The sequence below is a fragment of the Cladophialophora carrionii genome, assembly GCF_000365165.1.
Source record: "Cladophialophora carrionii CBS 160.54 unplaced genomic scaffold supercont1.12, whole genome shotgun sequence".
Classification (NCBI taxonomy): domain Eukaryota; kingdom Fungi; phylum Ascomycota; class Eurotiomycetes; order Chaetothyriales; family Herpotrichiellaceae; genus Cladophialophora; species Cladophialophora carrionii.
In genome coordinates, this window is record NW_008481819.1 from 534,134 (window position 1) to 552,749 (window position 18,616).

Below are 18,616 nucleotides of genomic sequence, written 5' to 3' on the forward strand. Positions count from 1 at the left end.
AATACTAAAATTATTAAGGTAGTATTATTAAATAAGGAGCTTAATACTAAGGAGTAAAATATAGAAAGAGTCCTTAAGAGGAAGACTATTCGGGGCCTTCCGTACTACCTAATTAAGTAGTTAAGGTATAATAAGTTAGAAAATAGCTAGGAACTAAAGACGAACCTTACCCCGGAGACTCTATAAAAGATAAAGGAAGACTACCCTAGGTAGTTCTAAAGAAAGGGCTCGGTATAAGGCCCTTAGCGCTAACTAATAAGTGTAGACCTAGTAAAGTAGAACTATCTATAGACTAGTCTAGCTTAAAGAGAAGGGCTAGCTATACGCCCTTCTCCTCTATAAACCCGTTTAACTCATCTAGAGCTCGGGACTCCTAGGAAATTATCTCCTCTTACTTTTAATAAACCTTATCGAGCTAATAGTTTAGCGCGTTAGCCTCCTTCTAAACCGCTAGTAGCTCTTAAGCGAGGGACTATAGCTTTACGCGAGCCTCCCTCTTCTTTTTTATAAGGGCCGAGCGTTAGGCCTCTAGAGAGTTAAAATTAGTATTAGAAAAGGTCCCACCGTAGGGGATGTTTTTTTAATAATAAGCGGAATAGTGTATAGAACTCTTATATATAATATATATAGAACTAGACTTAATATACTAAGGATAGGGAGATATTATTATAAGACCGAGATAATTAATATAAGTAGTAAGATAAATATAATATTTGGTAAAAGAGCTTTTCGAGCTATAAGCTAGAGGTATAGTTAGTAAATAAAGAGAAGTTAGGGACACTAGGCGCGACACGACCTACCTTAAGTATATTAAGGATAATAACTAGGGAGGAGAGGGATAGTATTATAAATTAGCCTTATATATAACTCCCTAGAAGCTAAGAATAGAAGATAGGATAAAGAAGTAGAAAGGATAGCCTTACGCGCGAGGCTAGAGATGTAAGTTATATAATATACTCTAGTACTTTAGGGTGCTCTACTAGTAGAGTAATAAAGTACTATAAAGCGTGGTGTAGAGTATATAGATATATATATACGCTTATTATTAAATAGTCTAGTTATACTCCTTTATAGCTAACTTATATTATCTACTTATACCTACCCTTAAGTACCTTATTATATCTAGCTATCTACTATACCTTACCTTATATTATATCCCCTATACCCCTACTTAAGTATTATAACTAGAGACCTAACCCTTATCGGTTAGTCGAAAGGAGTAGCGTTAATAGTATAAGTAGATGATATAAGTTAGCTATAAAGGAGTGTAACTAGGTTATTTAATAATAAGTATATATATACCTATATATTCTATACTATACTCTATAATACTTTGCTACTTTACTAATAGAATACCCTAAAGTACTAGAGTATATTATATAACTTATACCTTTAGCCTCGCGTATAAGGCTACTACTCTTACTTCCTCGTCCTACCTTCCGCCCTAGTCTCCTAAGGAGTTGTGTATAAGTTTAACTTATAATAACTAATTAAGATAAAAGAGTTATAGATAAGTAAAGAGGTGTATTAGTATTATAGGCTATATTAGAGTCCTAAAAGTTAATACTAGAGAGATTAGGAATAGTAGCTTAGGATTTCGGGAGGTGTAATTATAAGACGCCTTAAGTTTAGTTCTTATAAAAGTTAGCTTATAACCTTAATAGTTAAAGAGACTAAAAGCTAACCTATATAATAATTATAATTATAGACTAACTCTTTAGGTAGCTAAGTATAACTATAAAAAGAGGAAACTATAGCGAGAAGGATTATAAGAATAAGCAGCCTTAATAGTAAGGCTAATAGTAAAGGTTATATAATATACTTAGCGGTCCTTAGCTATACTTAGTATACTTAGGCTTAAGCGAGATTAAGTGGGACTAAGTAAGACTAAGAAGGACTAAGTTATAGTATATATATATAAGTATATAGTAAGGGATTAGTCTCCTCCTAGAGATAAGCCTATAGTTAACTTTATTACTACTTTAACCCTTACCTTTAAATTAAGAGTATTATTTTACGATTATACTATTATAAGTAACTATATACCCTTTACCCTTAGTAAATATATAGTTATTATATTAATACTACTCCTTTTAACTAACTAGTAAAGATTAAATCTCTAGTTATAAGGCTCTTAATAGGGGTATAGAGTATTATAAATCGCTCTATATAAAGCGGTCTATAGTCTAAGTAAGTTTACTTATAGGGAGTAATAACTATATATTTACTAAGGGTAAAGGGTACGCGGTTACTTATAACGGCGTAATAGTAGAACAATACTCTTAGTTTAAAGGTAGGGGTTAGAGTATTAATAAAGTTAACTATAGTGCTATATAGGCGGGTGTTAACCCGCGTATATATATTTATTAACTGCTTAGTCTACTTAGTAGTACTTAGTGTGCTTAGTGCTAAGTATACTAATCCTAATTAAGTGTAACTAAGTAGTTATATAACCCTAGCTTACTACGCCCGAGGCTATAGTCTCTATACTCTCCTTAGTCTTGGCCTAGCTACTTATTATATATATACCCTTAGCCTCGTTAAAGGCTAGCTATAATATAGGGGATATAATATATAGTAGTATATAGTAAATAGCTAGGTATAATAGGATACTTAAAGATAGGGATAAGTAAATAATATAAGTTAGCTATAAAGGAGTATAACTAAACTATCTAATAATAAGTGTATTTATTCTTACTATTAGCGCTACTCCCTTTAACTAACTAGTAAAGGTTAGGTCTCTAATTATAATACTTAAGTAAGGGTATAGAGGATATAATATAGAGCGAAGTATAGTAGGCGGCTAAATATAATAAGATACTTAAGGGTAGGTATAAGTAGATAATATAAGTTAGCTATAAAGGAGTATAACTAGACTATTTAATAACGAGTGTATATATACCTATATATTTTATACCGCGCTTTATAATACTTTATTACTCTACTAGTAAAGTACTCTAGAGCACTAAATATTAGCGCTACTCCTTTCGACTAACCGGTAAGGGTTAGGTCTCTAGTTATAATACTTAAGTAGGGGTATAGGGGATATAATATAAGGCGAGGTATAGTAAATAGCTAGGTATAATAAGATACTTAAAGGTAGGTTTAAGTAAATAATATAAGTTAGCTATAAAGGAGTATAACTAGACTATTATAAATCGCTCTATATAAGGCGGTATACGGTTTAAGTAGGTTTACTTATAGGGAGTAATAACTATATATTTACTAAGGGCGAAGGGTACGCGGTTACTTATAACGGCGTGATAGTAGAATAACACTCTTAGTCTAAAGGTAGGGGTTAGAGTATTAACGAAGTTAACTATAGTGTTATATAGGTGGGTGTTAACCCGCGTATATATATTTGTTAGCTGCTTAGCCTGCTTAGTGGTGCTTAGTGTGCTTAGTACTGAGTATACTAATCCTAACTAAGCGTAACTAAGTAGTTATATAACCCTAGTTTATTGTTCCTAAGGCTGCGGTCTCTGTACTTCCTTTAGTTCCGGCCTAGTTACCTATTATGTATATGTCCCTGGCCTTGTTAAAGGCTAGCTGTAATATAGACTATCTAATAATAAGTATATATATACCCGTATACTTTATACTATACTCTATTCGCTCTGCTCGCTCTACTACTATACCCCTAGGGCCGATAGAGCCTATTATATAACGGTCCGCAGCTAGTTCGGGCTCGTTCTACACTCCTTCTAGGTATCTAATAAATATAGCGAGTCTTTACTTAGCGACTCGTGACTAGTCCTCCGCGAGGCCGTGTATAATACTAGAGTACATCGCGTAACTCGTGCCTCTAGCCTCGCGTGTAAGGCTATCCTTCCTACTCCTTTATCCTACCTTCTATTCTTAGCTCCTAGAGGGTTGTATATAAGTGTTAGGGACGGCTTAAGGCGATAGGTAGAGAGTAATAGTTAAGGGTCTTAATAGTATTAGGTATCCCTAGACCTCTAGGTTATATAGGACTCGAAGTATGAGAGGAGGATGGGACTCTTATACGAGAGGCGCGCGAGTTATATGCGTCCTCTTAGCAGGCTTAGTAAGCTCTAGTAGCTGTTCCTGACAATAAGGCTAACCTATAATACTTATAATGCTTTACGCGCTCTACGCGCTCTACTACTATACCCCTAGAGCTAATAGGGCCTGTTATGTGACTAGTTTTAATTAGGCTAGGCCCCGCCTATACTCTCCTAGTATATTTAATAAGTATAGTGAGTCTCTATTAGGTGACTCGTGATTAGTCCTATACTAGGCTGTACATAATATATTACTCTTTATAAGTAAACCTACTTAGACCGTATACCGCCTTATATAGAGCGATTCTTAATAGTTATCTATAATCTAACGGAGAGAGGTTCGTTAATAGTAGCCGGAAGGCTTTGTTATTACTAATTAGCGCTATTTATACTATAACGGATATAACTTTAAGGATAGAACTTTAATAAAGTGGCTTACCTTAACGGGAAGTACTTAAATATATTAATTCTAGGATTGTTTAAACTATAGTTCCTACTTTAAGGAGCGCTAGAAGTAGATTATAACTAAGGACTAAGCGAGAGGCTAGAGTCCTTAAATGGATCTCTTTAAATCCTCGCTCCTTAATTATTGTATCTTCGCCCCTAACTTTCTTATTAAGAAATTTTTCGAAAGTCCGCTGTTTAGTTCCGCCTTTCTCCCTTTCTGCTTATACTCTTACTCCTCTCCTACTACTACCCTCATTCCTCTTGTTTAGCCCGACTAAATTTAAGCCTTTACTATTATATACTGTATATTATGTGTAATGACTCTCTTCTGCTCGAGGGCTAGGTTAAGCTAAGTAGATCTAGCTTATTATGTCCGGTTAAAATATAATTTCGGATTTCGACTAGGAATGAATAACGTCGCGGAGTCTAATCGCTGTCCTTACTAAAGGTACTAGTACTATAGTGTTCGAGCTATATATATAATTCTAGTCGTTCCCTTGCTTTCGCCTCGATATCTATATCTCGTCTTTATTTAGTGGAGCTATAAGGCGAAATAGCTGTGTACGCGATCCCTGGGCTTTCTCTCTCGACTTAGTCCCTAGCCTAGTCGTTGGCGCTCTTACTTTTTAATTCCTTATTAGGTAGGATTCGAGCTTAGCGGCGACTTAGTTATTAATGGTATTAACCTTTATTAAAGTCTATATGTTATAGTTCGCGGGCTTCGCTACCTCCTTATCTTAATCACCTATATACCGATCTATAAGGTGTTTCTACTATTAGTCGCTAGTTTCTCGCTCCGCTTGTAGTAATATGTATCGTCTTAACTCTACTGTAGTGTTCCGTATATAATTAGTTAAGGGATGGCTGGGGTCGGTTCCGAGAAGGACCGTAGCACTATAACGGCGCAGGGAATCTTCTAGCTGAGAGCCATGTCCCTGCCACGCAGCCTGGAAGTAGCTAAACGCACACGCTGAGAGAGTCATCACTCTCGTCGTAGGGACAGCGGTGGTGGCGTATTTAGAGATGGAGGCGAGAAGCCCAGGACGAGGTGGGAGGGTGGCTGTGAGCCCGCTCGAGCGGTCAGGGAGTCCTGCATTTCCTCTGGAAGGTAGAGGGCCGGCAGGAGTCGTCGAAGTTAGCCGCTCGACGGGAAGGACTCGCAGAAGGAGGGAAGTCAAACGCCAACCTTCTCTAGGTACCGACACGGGGCTGTGTTCAAGCTTTGCTGCCATCGTAACCTTGGAGCCGAATGGCGGGTGCCAGCGCACCACGGCCGACCCGGACAAGTCGGACAGTACGTTCAAGAGAGTTCCCGAGTGTTGAGGAAGGCGGAAATGGTGTTGCGAGAGGGTTTTGGGAGTGGAGCGGGAACGAATGCGATTCAACCATGTGAGGCAAGCTTCACTGTCGGGGAGCTTCCAAAGAACAATCACGAGCCCAGCGCTCCAGCGGTGTTGCTAGGCAATGCAGAATCTGGTCAGGTTGGCCATTGTGTGGTATTGCTGTAGACAATTGCTTCAGCTGAACCCTCCGGGAAGGCGATAGCAACTTCCAGTGCCGTGGTTCCAAGCAGCCAGCCGCCGTGCTGTCTTGTATTGTCATCAAAGCTCTCGAGTGTCTGCCGGTGTCTCGGATATCTGATAACCACCTCTCCGTACACCGTGGAACAGCGCGAGGCAAAGGAAGAGCATCACCTGTTGCATGCATGCCCGCAGGCCAGCGCCCCTCAGCATCCAACATATGCACAGGACCGGGTGTGCACGGCCGTGTCGGACTTTTTATGAGCATTTCGAGATCTTACCGGCTGCATAACGGTCCATCACGAACGCTGGCCGCGAGCCTTCGTGCGGAAGATGTGGAAGCACAATCCAGTGGCGAGTGTCGAAATGGCAAGTATGGGCAGCTGGCTATGTCTGCCCTTCGACACCATGTTTCCGTGATGCTGCTACTCCCCGATGAGACTGGACGGCTGCAAGCCAGCGATCATTTCGCGTCCTCCTTGGTCGTCCAGATCGGCCAAAGCAGCCAAATGAGTCAGCCATGTGATAAGCTGACCTCGAGTCGCCCCCATTGCAGGGCTCGGTTTCGCATCGGCCCCTGTGAGCTGGAGGGGTTGGGGACCTGCAAGCCCCTTCGGCGACCCCTCGGCTACGGCTGAGCATCAAACGTCCTCTGGATGTTGACATTTTCCATCGAGGAGCCAAGGCCACAGCATCCTCCGAGGCTCTCGCAACACGCCGGGCACACTCCGACCAGTCAGCTCAAAGAGACATCGGGGCCCCACCACTCGGGAATACCCCTTGTCATGTACACGGGGTATGAGGTGAGGCCCACTGGTGATGCAGTGCAACGACCTCTGCAGCTTTGCTTCGGGCCAACGGCGATTGGTCTTCAGCACCGCCAGCCAGAGCCTTATGATGCGGAGGTGCTGCATTCGTGGCTCGTTCACGCTCCCCACTCGCTTACGTTCCCGGACTTTCCAGTGGGAGGCCGCCCGCCTGTTGAAGCTGAAGTGTCGAGGAGGGTGAGCATCGGACTCTTGCGAAAGCATATATAGCCGGGCAGGTCGCAGGGTCCAACTCTGAGCAAACTCAAGCGGATCAAGCAGCATGCCTTCCTCGTTCTTTATTGTCGGCACGGCGGTCATCCTCCTGGCAGGCATCTTCATCCACAACTACAGCAACAGATCCAAAGTCCCGCCCAATGCGAGACTGCCTCCTGGCCCAGACGGTGAGTCACAGGCAGCCACGCACCGGGCGCCAACGCCGAGAAGACAGCTCTGACAGCTCGCAGGCAAGCCGTTCGTGGGCAACCTGTTAGACATCCCGCCGAAACATTCGTGGTTGAAGTTCAAGGAATGGGCCGATCAATACGGCCCCATCTACCGGATCAACATCTTCGGCCGCAATTTGGTCATGGTGTCAACGGAGAAGGTCGCCAATGACCTGCTGCGGGAGCGCGGGAACATCTACTCGTCCCGCGAACAACTGCCCATGGCTGTGAAGCTGATGTCGCGGGACCTGAGGCCCCTGTTTCTTCCTTACGGAGGTAAATTCCCCCCGTCGCCGCCGGAAGGAGAGAGCGAGTAGCTGACACGGACTAGACTTGTGGCGACGTGGGCGTAAAGTGATGCACAACATGACGATGCATGCCTCGGCGACCTCGTACCAGCCGGTCCAGACGTACGAGTCGGAGCGGCTGCTGCACGACTTGATCGCAACACCGGCGAAATACGAGGTCCTATTCGAACGCTACGCCGCCGCGGTGGTCATGCGGCTGTGCTATGGCAAGACCGTCGAGACAGGCGACGAGCAGTACATGCGCGACATCCTTAAGATCGTACACAACGTTGAGCGCGTAGCCTCTCCCGGCGCTTACCTCGTCGACACCTTCCCGGTCCTTATGTATGTGCCTACGTGGCTGGCGCCGTTTAAGCAGGAAGCGGCGCGGCTGCACGAGTTTGAAATCAAGACCTTTAAGGGCTTACTACTCGAAGTCCGGGACCAGATGCAGGCCGGCAAGGCGCCGAAGTGCTTCTCGAGGTCCTTCCTCGAGAAGCAGGCCGACTATAACCTTTCGGACAACGAAGGGGCCTATGTCATCGGGACGCTGTTCGAGGCCGGCGCGGGTACCACCGCCGCCGCTATGATGTCCTTTGTGCTGTGCATGTGCCATCATCCTAAGTGGCAGCAGAAGATCCACGACGAAGTCGACCGCGTCGTCGGCGACAGCCGTATGCCGGAATATAGTGACATCCCCTCCTTACCGACCTGCCGGGCCGTGATCAAGGAGGTGATGCGATGGCGGCCCGTAACCGCCGGCGGCGTCCCGCACGAGCTGGTTAAGGACGACATCTATAACAGCTTCTTCTTCCCCGCCGGCACGAATATCCATCCGAACCAGTGGTAAGGCCTACCGGAGTAGTAATTCTTCTCCGGTAATTATACTAACGCGTCTATAGGGCCATCCACCGCGACCCAGAACTATATCCTGACCCCGAAATGTTCAACCCCGACCGCTGGCTCTCACCTAAGTTCCCGACCTACCGCGAGCCGCTGGATAAGTTCCCTAACTTACAGAACTACTCGTGCTTCGGGTTCGGGCGACGCATCTGCCCGGGCATGAACATTGCGGAGAACTCGCTGCACCTACTGACCGCGCGGATTGCATGGGCGGCGCACATTTCCAAGAAGCCCGGCGTCGAGGTCCCACTGTACGATTATACTGCTGGATTCAACGTGCAACCTCGGCCGTTTGTGTTTGATCTGAAGCCGCGCAGCGAGGCAAGGAAGGCATTGATTGACAGGACGTGGGAGGCTGGGAAGACCAGGGACCCGCTCGACGAAGTGAAGACGTTGTAGGAGGTATTTTGGATAGGGGCGAACGACGACGACTTAACAATGTTCTGGATGTCTTGCGTGGTAGTTGCTGTCATTTCGTTTGGTGCTGCATCGCGAGGTGAGATGATCTGTTCGTGCATCTCCTTATCCTCCGGCGTCTGCCGCTGTTACTGTCGCTGCGCTTTCATCGTGCCTTATGTGCCACTGAGGGCGGACGTATACCTTTACTCTACTCTACACCAGGACGTATTGTTATCCCTATGCTGATAAGCTATGGCGACCGGATCCCGGGCACACCTATATGTCCTCGCCCGCACTGCGCCTTACAATCGCCACCGTCTCCGCCACGCGGCTCAAAAACGGACTGTGGCTACACCCGTCGAGCACCTCGGTGCGGACGACCCTCCCGCGGTCCGTGATGCGCTGGACCACGCTCTCCTGCGTCGCAAACTTCATGGCCTGGTCCTCGCGCGCCAGCAGGAAATGCACCGGCACGACCTCAAACGCCGAGAACCGACACCGGTCCACCAGCGCGGCCATGCTCATCACATTCAGATTGCTCTTTGCGGTCCTGTACGTCTCGGACTCGGCCGGCACGTCCTGCCAGAAGAGCGCCGAGGGAGGGGGTTTCACCAGGTCGGGCAGCTCGCGCACGTCGGGGTCACTCTTGCCCTCCGACCCCGGGATGGGTCATGCCCTCGGGCAGGATAAAGGACGTGATGGCCGCGATGGCGCGCATGCTCGTGCTCTTCCCCGCCGCGGCCCATGACCGCGGGTCCAGGTCCTGGATGGCCCCCGAGGCGGGGATGCCCCCGTAGGAGTGCGGCACGAGGATCACGTCGTTGGGGTCCCTGCCGTGCTGTCGGTGCCGTCGACTTCGGCGAGGATGGCGCGCCGCACGGCCGCAATATCGGCTTGGCTGTCCGGTGTGATCTCCCCAGGGGCCTTGTCGATGGAGGGAAGGGCCGGGGCCACGACTCGGTATCCGTGCGCGCCCAGGGCGCGGGAGAAGTCTTGGAAGTGGATAGGGCGGTGCATGCGCCGTGGACGATGATAACCGTGGGTTTGGCCGCTGAGGCCGCGGCCGATTCCGCCATTCGGTCCTTTGCGGTGGTGATGCAATCGCATTCAGGGTGGAGTTCAGGTCGCGAGGGGGAGAGACAGGACGGGCCGTGAACACCGGTGGTCCTCTTGCGGGACAGATACGGTAGATGCACCTGTTCTGAAGCTGGCGCGTCGGCCTTAATGTTACCACCACGGCTTGTTCATCTCGGACAGACGCACGCACGCACGAATGATGAAATGAACACACATGCGGAGTAGCGAGTGAGCCGATTAGATGTGCGCGTGTCGAGAGGCAGACGGTGCTGACAAATGGCGAATGACAGATGTGAGAGACGGACGACGAACTGCCCACCGTCACCACGGACGAGCGGTGGATATCTTACTTGTAGATGGGGCAGAGCATCGATGCCCAGTCCCGACGGGTCCTTGTTCTGTCTCGGAAAGTGTCATGTATCCCGTGGGATCAGATGGTTGGGTAAAGTCAAGGTGGATCCTCCGGAATCGCACGCGCACCTTGGCGTTGCGGCTGCTACTTCAGATCCTCCAGTCGCCCTCATCCAACAAGGCCATCAAGCCTTTGAGCCTGCCGCTGGGCTCCTTCCCTTAATCCCAGTCAAAAGTCTGCGTGAATGTCTCCAGCCGATGACAGAGCTATTAGCCCACCTCCGTCGCCAAATTTCTCGCATGGTAGCGGACGTTCGATGTTGATCCTCGCAAAACAGCTCCGCAAGTGACTTCTGGCCATATACAGAAGCGGTGAAACCCCCAGGTGCCAACAGCGTGGTTGGCACCGCCTCTATATCGAAGCCTGCTATTCACCTGTCCCCGAAGACTCCGGCGACGGAAATGACCTATCCCCCGCACCTCCGTCGACTGGCGGACCTCCAACCCCTCAGGATCACTCCACATTCTTTCACAGGCTCCCACTACAGTTCTTTCAGGCACCGAGGCCGGAAAGGCATGAATGGGCCGATGAAGAGTTTAAAAATATTGTGGATGTCAAAGGAAGAGGAACGTACCATATGCGACTTCGGTCATCGCCTAGGGGCGATGAAGGTTTAGTTGAGCTCGACTATCGGGGTCAGAAAAGAACGCAGAAGCCGAAGGCGCCACGTGGACTCAGTCGATCTGACTACCAAATCGATAAGAAGAGGAGGTCATGATCAGGTCTGTTCGCACGGAAAATGTCGCGTAATGCATCACCCTTTGCAACCATCCTCTTCGGGCGCGACGAAACCGGATGGCGTAACCCAACCCATCAATCTGCTGTACTCCATCTAGTCATCTCGGGCACCAACAAATGGAGATTGCGACATTCCCTATAACGACAACCTCGAGCTGCAAGACATGGAAATAGATTTGCACCTTATAAAAAAACGCTGAAGTGGCGCGAAGGCACTCGCCCAGCACCTGGTGTTGCCATTCATAAATGAGAGTACTACCGGTCAATCGGAGCCGGATAACCCAGTCTCATCATTCCTACTACACCTTCGAGTAGACTTCTTTCCTTCTTTGAAGCAGTGCCCTTCGCTTCGCCGCCCGTCCACTTTCTGCCCCGCCCCTGAGACCACCGCATGATTCGCCGTGTCGGATGTGGCATCTCGATCCAGGCTCCTGGCGATGCGTTAGCACAAGACCGCGTGAAGACAAAGCAATCAACGGCGTGGCGCGAACGCCATCCAATCCCCAAAGAGGCTGATCTGGCATTTCGCCTTTTCACATGGCAAAGGTGTCCAACCTCTGGTGCCAGTGCGCGCGACCAGCCAGCGCGTGCCATCCTAGAACTTGGCCAAAACACGTTTTTGTATCCCGTCAATCCTTGCAATTTTTATTGCGTGTATGTCCCTTCTCCCAACCGCTGTGGGCCCGAGGATCTAAAAGGAGAGTCGCACATCCGCGAGCTGAAGGAACATTGTGGGAACTCATCTGGCCCAAAAATCAGCACAACATGTCCGAGATGCAAAGAAGCTAAATCAAACCAGTGTCCGCGATCTCGAGCTCGATAAGCGTGAGACCTGGAGCTCCGATAGGGTGCGCCTTGGCGCCAAAAGATGAGTAAAACCTGCTCAGAGCTCACGTGCGACTCACCCCGAGCGTGCCGCTTTTATAACTACTCACCCTCCACTCACCCTTCGCACTCACCTCGCTCACCTTCACACTCACCCTTCATCCTGACCCTGCTCTACCGCATGCAGCGCCAGGCAGGAGCCAAAATTGGCGGCGCGCCGACCGTTCCCTCTTCTACGCCTTTTTCGACTTTCGACCACTTTCTGGTCCCATCCTCGTTCGGACGTAGACTCTCCCTCCCTGACGATGGAGTACAAAACCCGCATTGCCCTCGTACGATGAACCTACCATTGTCGTCATTACGACCCTGCCACCACGAATTCATAAACTCTTGTCGCTTCCGCCACCGCCATGGGCCAGCTGAGCCAGCAGGAGCTCACGGCGGACGAACTGCTACTTACTCGTGCTGAAGCCAACGGTTACCAGAGAGGAGCACATAGAGAGGCCAATGAAGTTTGTGGCCGAGACAAGCATGTCGCGAAGACGAAGAAGAACCAAGATGCTACCCTCCGACGCTATGAGCAAAGACAAGAGACTTTGGTGCTGGTAGCTGGTACTCCGAGGGAATCGTCTCATTCATGCTGCATCTGTTTTCTCGAGCGCAAGGGGCCTCCTAGGCTCAACGCTGAGACGTAGGGGGTCAGTATCATGACGATGTCGACTACACCCTTCTAAGTACCAGGAGGGTATCCTATGTTTCATAGACTCTGAATTCGCGTTCTCTATTCCTCACTCACTATGCCAAAGCAGAGGAGCAAAGGGCGACGATGACACGTGACCGAAGACTCCAAGTCATCCGGAAGCCCGCCCTGACGGTGAGTCCTGAAGGCTGGCCGTTTGTCAGGTCGGTTCATAACACCGTCCTCAGATGCACGAGGAATATTTTGAGCACACTGTGTAGTCGCACTACATCCAGATACATCAATTCGCAAACCAATACTTCCTGAGGAACTCAACTTGCTTTCGTGCATTCCTCTTAAATGCTTCGCCAGAGTATCCATCGAAATGGCCACCAGGCACGATGTACAACTCTTTCGGCTGTCTAGCCCTCTCAAAGGCCTCGAGCGCCAAATCCGGTGGAGTAAGCACATCATCGACGGCGACGATCATCAGTATCGGAGTGGGTGAGATGTGATGAATATGGGCGGAGGGGTAGTACTCGCGGAGGGCTTCCAAGCTGCGGACCGTTACTTCGTTCTTCCATTTTCCGGGCAGTTTCTTCTCCCATGAGGAGAAGAATTGGTAGCTGTCGGAAGTAGGGAAGACTTGTGGTTTTGTGGGATCGGCTTGGATGATAGGGATTGTGGCGGGGACGTTACCAGTGGCTCGGGAAAGACGATCTACAAAAGAGCAAGTCAGCGTCGTTGGCTCCAATACCTTATACTATTTGCGTAGACTTACCCTCCTGGAACTTCTCGTTAATGGCTGGGACTAAGTCGGGTCGGTTCAGCCTGTGGAAAACAGCCCACCCATCAACCATCGGAACCTGGCAGAGCACAAGCTTAACTCTTCTGTCCACTGCTCCAACCCAAAGAGCATGGCCCCCGCTGTAAGAACTTCCCCAGACGCCAATCTTGCTCATATCAACGTCAGATCTGGACTGAGCATAGGTGATAGCGTGCGAAAAGTCGCTCGTCTGCTGCGTAGGCAAGATCTCGTTGCGTGGTGCCCTGTCCTTGATGTCGCTGTCGCCAAAGCCTCGGTGATCATAGGCTAGCACGGACATTGGCAATTCCGAGACGAAGTGCTCGGCATAGGTGTCCAGGCCCATTTCTTTCACTACGGACCAGCCATGGCACATCACTAGGCACGGTAGGGGTTTAGAGCCTGCATTGCTGGGCTTGAAGAACCAGCCGCGTAGAGTAACATTGTCATCCGTTTGAAAGGCGACCTCTTCTCGTGGCATGGTGGAGAGGGTAGATTGACTTATGTTGCGGTATATCGGACCTGGACAAAAGGGGTTGGGACAAAAACTGAGAGCAGACTTCGTGTTCAGATACCAACTGGACGACCAATGTTCCAATCTGCTTGCATGCGATTTTCCTAGCCAGAGTGTGAAGGTATTCCTCGCCTTATGTTAAGGCTCTGAAGCTTTGGTCGTCCTCCAGAAGTTCCAAAACGCCTTGCCGTGTCTACTATCCGTCTGCCCTGAACACAATTCATCCTGTTCCGGCCGTCCTTGCTGTGCGCAGCAGAGATGTGCGACACTGACCCAATGTCGTACATAGAAGGCTAATCCAGATGTAAAGGACCAAGAAGCTCGCGGCGACGGAGCCGAAAATCAAAGCATCTACCGTGGTCACGAACCGGGGCCAGATTCGCAGAGCATTAGCCCGTTGTGGAAGCAGATCAGCTAAAGCTCGCAATCCTGGCGCCAAACCAACCCCTTTAATGCATCTCAACCCAAGTCCGGTTCCGCTCACTAGTCCTGGGGTTAACCTAAACTCCGGAGCCAAGGATCGGAGAAATTTGTCAACTCGTATTCGGCGTGTGTGTGGGCAACCATTTCGTCCGCGTATCGCCCGAGGTACATTGAATCTGGTCTAAGGCGGAGCGGCATGGTCAATCTGTCGGACTGGCTGGACTCTCCATTGATGCTGGGACCTGAGTGCCGCACTATCATATGCGTTCTTGCGGTCATTGCGCGGCGCAGACACACACACAGCAACACATTTGTGCGACCGAGAGGGCAGAATGGCGCGCGGAGGCGAATGATATTACGCGTGATACCATCACGGATGAGAGAAGCGAGACTGATGCCAAAACTAGTTGATCATCTTACATCTGGCAAGACCCAAAAACCTCGACCAGCGGTAGTCCACACAGTCACCTGACGCAAGTCGATCAATTCAGGGGACAAACCCACGGCATTCATGTATATCTGGTGAATCACACTGGCCCTACCGAGAGATAAATAGACTTCAATACACCACAGTGTTTAACAGCTCAGGCTGGAAACACCGGGGTCGTCCTCCCAAGTACCGTCCCTCTCGAGTTTCAGTACGTATCCCGCTCGAGCCACTTCCCTGCCGCCTCGTACGCCTTCTTCAGGGGATCTCCTCCCTCCATGGCCCAGAATCGCTCAACACCATCAAGTCGATCCATCATCCTCAATAGCGCCAGGACCATCAAATCTGAATATGATATTTCTATACCCAACACGAATGGTCCTTCGTCGTTCTCGGAGTTGATTTGGCCCAACTCTTTGAGGAAAGGTTTTACATCATTATACGCTTTCTCCTCTCCCTTGCCGTACTCAACCAAACTCATTCTCAGTGCTTTTTCGCGCGTGCTGATGAAATAGTGTGCGCTGGATGGGTTTAAGAACGTCTTTGGTACGCGTGGCATGAAGATTGGTTGGATTGTAACTTGGATTTTGGACAAAAGGTCCTCGATGCGGGATTGATATAGTGAGTCGAGATGGAGAGATGGCTCTGGGTAGAGTGATTCCAGCTTCATGGCGATGGGCTTTGAGTCCATGACATATTCACCACCAGGAAGACGGACCGCAGGAGAAGTATATTCGAATGGAGCTGACTTGTTGGCTGCGATGCCGCTATTGATTGATAGAAGTGGGTATAATGTTACATGACTCGTGGTTGTGAATAGTTTCCCGTCAACAGATGTCATCTAATGACACATCAGACGGTCAAAGGGGTGAGCAGTCTTGTTCGGCCGCCCAGAGCCAGAAGCGGTCAAAACTGCTGGAGGGTAGATTGACGAGGCAGGCGATCTGGAACCCCTTTACGACCGGTTTGGAAAAGTTCAACATGGAACACTGTCCGAAACGACATTTGCAGACACTAGAGACGTACCCCTCATATCCATCACTGAGAAAGAACGATCTGGCATCCTGGGTGGCACGACATGATTCGTAGCCTCCACAGTGCTAGCGACACACTTTGATCGCGATCATCTGCCTGATTGCCCTTATAAACCTTCATACGAATCCGCCAACATTCCCCGCCCATACATCCTCAACCGATCCAAGAATAACAGGTGGACGGCTCCTTCTATAGATGTCGAGTATTTTCCGCTCAACAGGTAAGTTGTCAGCGTTAGCTTGATCACAGTTCACAGCATGAAGGCATGAGAAAATGGTGTATAGACTATATAAGGAAGCTCGAAAGGTATCCATACATCTAGGAGTTGACCCACATTATCTTGACCTACCGTCGCTGCTGGATCAAGACGAGACTAATCTCAAGGAATAGACATTATATCTAGGACTAGGCCCGGCGAAACCAGCGTACCATTCGAGCCGTGCGAGTAACCTAGCTCTGATCTATAAATCCGTCAGCATGCCTATTCCTGAATGAACTACCGGAAAGATATATATAATTAAACTATATCGTCCTCCTAAAGACACCCTTCCGTTTCCTCTAGGCTTAGGTCGAAGTACATATATAGAAGCCACTTTTAGATGTTAGTATATATTACAGCTGGCCTTTGACGAGGCCAGGGACATGTACATAATAGGTAACTAGGCCGGAACCAAAGGAAGTATAGGGACCGCAGCCTCAGGAACAACAGGCTGGGGTCACGTGACTACTCAGTTGCGCTCAGTTGGGATTAGTATGCTCAGTACTGAGCACACTGAGCACTACTGAGCAGGCTAAGCAGCTAACGAATATATATACGCGGGTTAATATCCACCTATATAACACTGTAGTTAACTTCGTTAATACTCTGACCCCTACCTTTAGACTAAGAGTGTTATTCTACTATTACGCCGTTGTAAGTGACCGCGTGCCCTTCGCCCTTAGTAGACATATAGTTATTACTCCTTATAAGTAAACTTACTTAGACTGTATACCGCTTTACGTAGAGCGATTTATAATAGTATAATATTATAACTTATTATAAATCGCTCTATAAAAGGCGATATATAGTCTAAGTAGGTTTACTTACGGAGAGTAATAACTATATATTTACTAAGGGTAAAGGGTATATAGTTACTTATAGTAGTGTAATAGTAAAACAATACTCTTAGTCTAAAGGTAGCGGTTAAAATATTAATGAAGTTAACTATAGGTGTTAGGAATAGCTACTAGAGCTTACTAAGTCTACTAAAAGGATATATATAACTCTCGCGCTTCTCGTATAAGAGTCCCATCCTCCTCTTATGGTTCGAGTTCTATATAACCTAGAGGTCGAGGGATACCTAATACTATTAAGACCCTTAATTATTACTCTTTACCTATCGCCTTAGGCCGTCCCTTAATAATAAGCTATTCCCGAGGGGACCGGCCTCTAACTATATACCTATATATATATATTATAACTTAGTATTATTAGTCTTACTTAATCCTACTTAGTCTTGCTTAGGACTAAGTACGCTAAGTAAGGCTAAAGACCGCTAAACACGTTACGTAACACTACATGACTTCTACTGTTAGCTTTACTAACGAGGCTACCTGTTGTCTTAGTCCTTATCACTATAGTTTCCCCTTTAGAAGTAGTCGCACCCGGTCACCTAAAAGGTCGGTCCATAATACCTTAGTAAGTATATTTAGTAACTTTAAATAGGCGTCCTTTATGATAATAGCCTTCTTCGCTTCTAACTTTAAATAAGATATCTCTTAATATAGATGTAGTTCCTAATAAAAGGCGTTATTTATATAATAATAAGCCTCCTCTTAAGTGTAATAGCTCTCTTCCTAAACCCGATAAGAGTCTATAATTTCCCGGATTAATCTCTCTCTTTTAGTATAAAGCTAATCCTATTTAAACTTTATAATATAAATATTATATATAGAACTATATAAATAATACTCTTTATAATAACTAAACTAAATATATACTTCATACTTATCTAGTTATAATAATAAGCTAAATAAACATAAAGTATCTTCCTACTAAAGGTGTTAATAAATTAACTATGAAATTTACGGTTAGTAATAGAGGAGCGAGGATTTTTTAGAATATAACTAGAAGGTATAGTTAGCTATAAAAGACAGGAAGTAGAGATATAATAAATAACCTAGAGAAGGACTTACCTTAAGTATATTGTAGATAATAAATAGAGCTAAGGAGGGGAAAGTATTATAAATTAACCTTTTAAGTAATTAAATATAACTATAAAAAGGAAAACTATAGTAAAAAGGATTATAATAATAAATAGCCTTATTAATAAGGCTAATAGTAAAGGTTATATAATATACTTAGCGGTCCTTAGCTATATTTAGTATACTTAAGCTTAAGTAAGATTAAGTAAGACTAAGTAAGGCTAAGGAGGACTAAGCTATAGTATATATATAGTAGTATATAGTAAAGAACTAATCTCCTTCTAGAAATAACCTATTATTAACTTTATTAATACTCTAACCCATACCTTTAGATTAAGAGTATTATTCTACTATTACACCGTTATAAGTAACTATATACCCTTTACCCTTAGTAAATTTATAGTTATTATTCCTTATAAGTAAACTTACTTAGACTGTATATCGCCTTCTATAGAGCGATTTATAATAGTGTTACACACGGCCTCGCAGGAGACCGGCCACGAGTCGCCAAGCAGAGACTCGCTACGTTCATTGGACACCTGGAGGGAACACAGGGCGAACCAGGATTGGCTGCGGACCGTCACGTGACAGGCTCTGTCGGCCCTGGGGGCACAGCAACAGAGCGAGCAGAGCGAACAGAGCGTGGTGCAGGACACACGGGTAT

At 47.0% G+C, this 18,616-nt stretch overlaps 5 protein-coding genes across 5 annotated transcripts; 2 read left to right on the plus strand and 3 right to left on the minus strand.

Annotated features, from left to right (window-relative positions):
• Positions 1–7,081: 7,081 nt before the first annotated feature.
• Positions 7,082–8,833, plus strand: G647_10155 (uncharacterized protein; the record flags this gene model as incomplete). Its single annotated transcript, XM_008726147.1, has 4 exons — positions 7,082–7,202; positions 7,266–7,520; positions 7,576–8,377; positions 8,434–8,833. 4 exons carry the CDS (start codon positions 7,082–7,084, stop codon positions 8,831–8,833), a joined length of 1,578 nt encoding a protein of 525 aa, XP_008724369.1.
• A 276-nt stretch (positions 8,834–9,109) lies between these two features.
• G647_10156 (uncharacterized protein) lies at positions 9,110–9,909 on the minus strand (the record flags this gene model as incomplete). Its single annotated transcript, XM_008726148.1, has 3 exons — positions 9,110–9,412; positions 9,492–9,663; positions 9,713–9,909. 3 exons carry the CDS (start codon positions 9,907–9,909, stop codon positions 9,110–9,112), a joined length of 672 nt encoding a protein of 223 aa, XP_008724370.1.
• Positions 9,910–12,295: 2,386 nt separating this feature from the next.
• On the plus strand, positions 12,296–12,580 carry G647_10157 (uncharacterized protein; the record flags this gene model as incomplete). The annotated part of the gene is made up of 1 exon (XM_008726149.1): positions 12,296–12,580. One exon carries the CDS (start codon positions 12,296–12,298, stop codon positions 12,578–12,580), a length of 285 nt encoding a protein of 94 aa, XP_008724371.1.
• Positions 12,581–12,865: 285 nt separating this feature from the next.
• G647_10158 (uncharacterized protein) lies at positions 12,866–13,850 on the minus strand (the record flags this gene model as incomplete). The annotated part of the gene is made up of 2 exons (XM_008726150.1): positions 12,866–13,284; positions 13,346–13,850. 2 exons carry the CDS (start codon positions 13,848–13,850, stop codon positions 12,866–12,868), a joined length of 924 nt encoding a protein of 307 aa, XP_008724372.1.
• A 1,091-nt stretch (positions 13,851–14,941) lies between these two features.
• On the minus strand, positions 14,942–15,424 carry G647_10159 (uncharacterized protein; the record flags this gene model as incomplete). Its single annotated transcript, XM_008726151.1, has 1 exon — positions 14,942–15,424. One exon carries the CDS (start codon positions 15,422–15,424, stop codon positions 14,942–14,944), a length of 483 nt encoding a protein of 160 aa, XP_008724373.1.
• Positions 15,425–18,616: the final 3,192 nt, after the last annotated feature.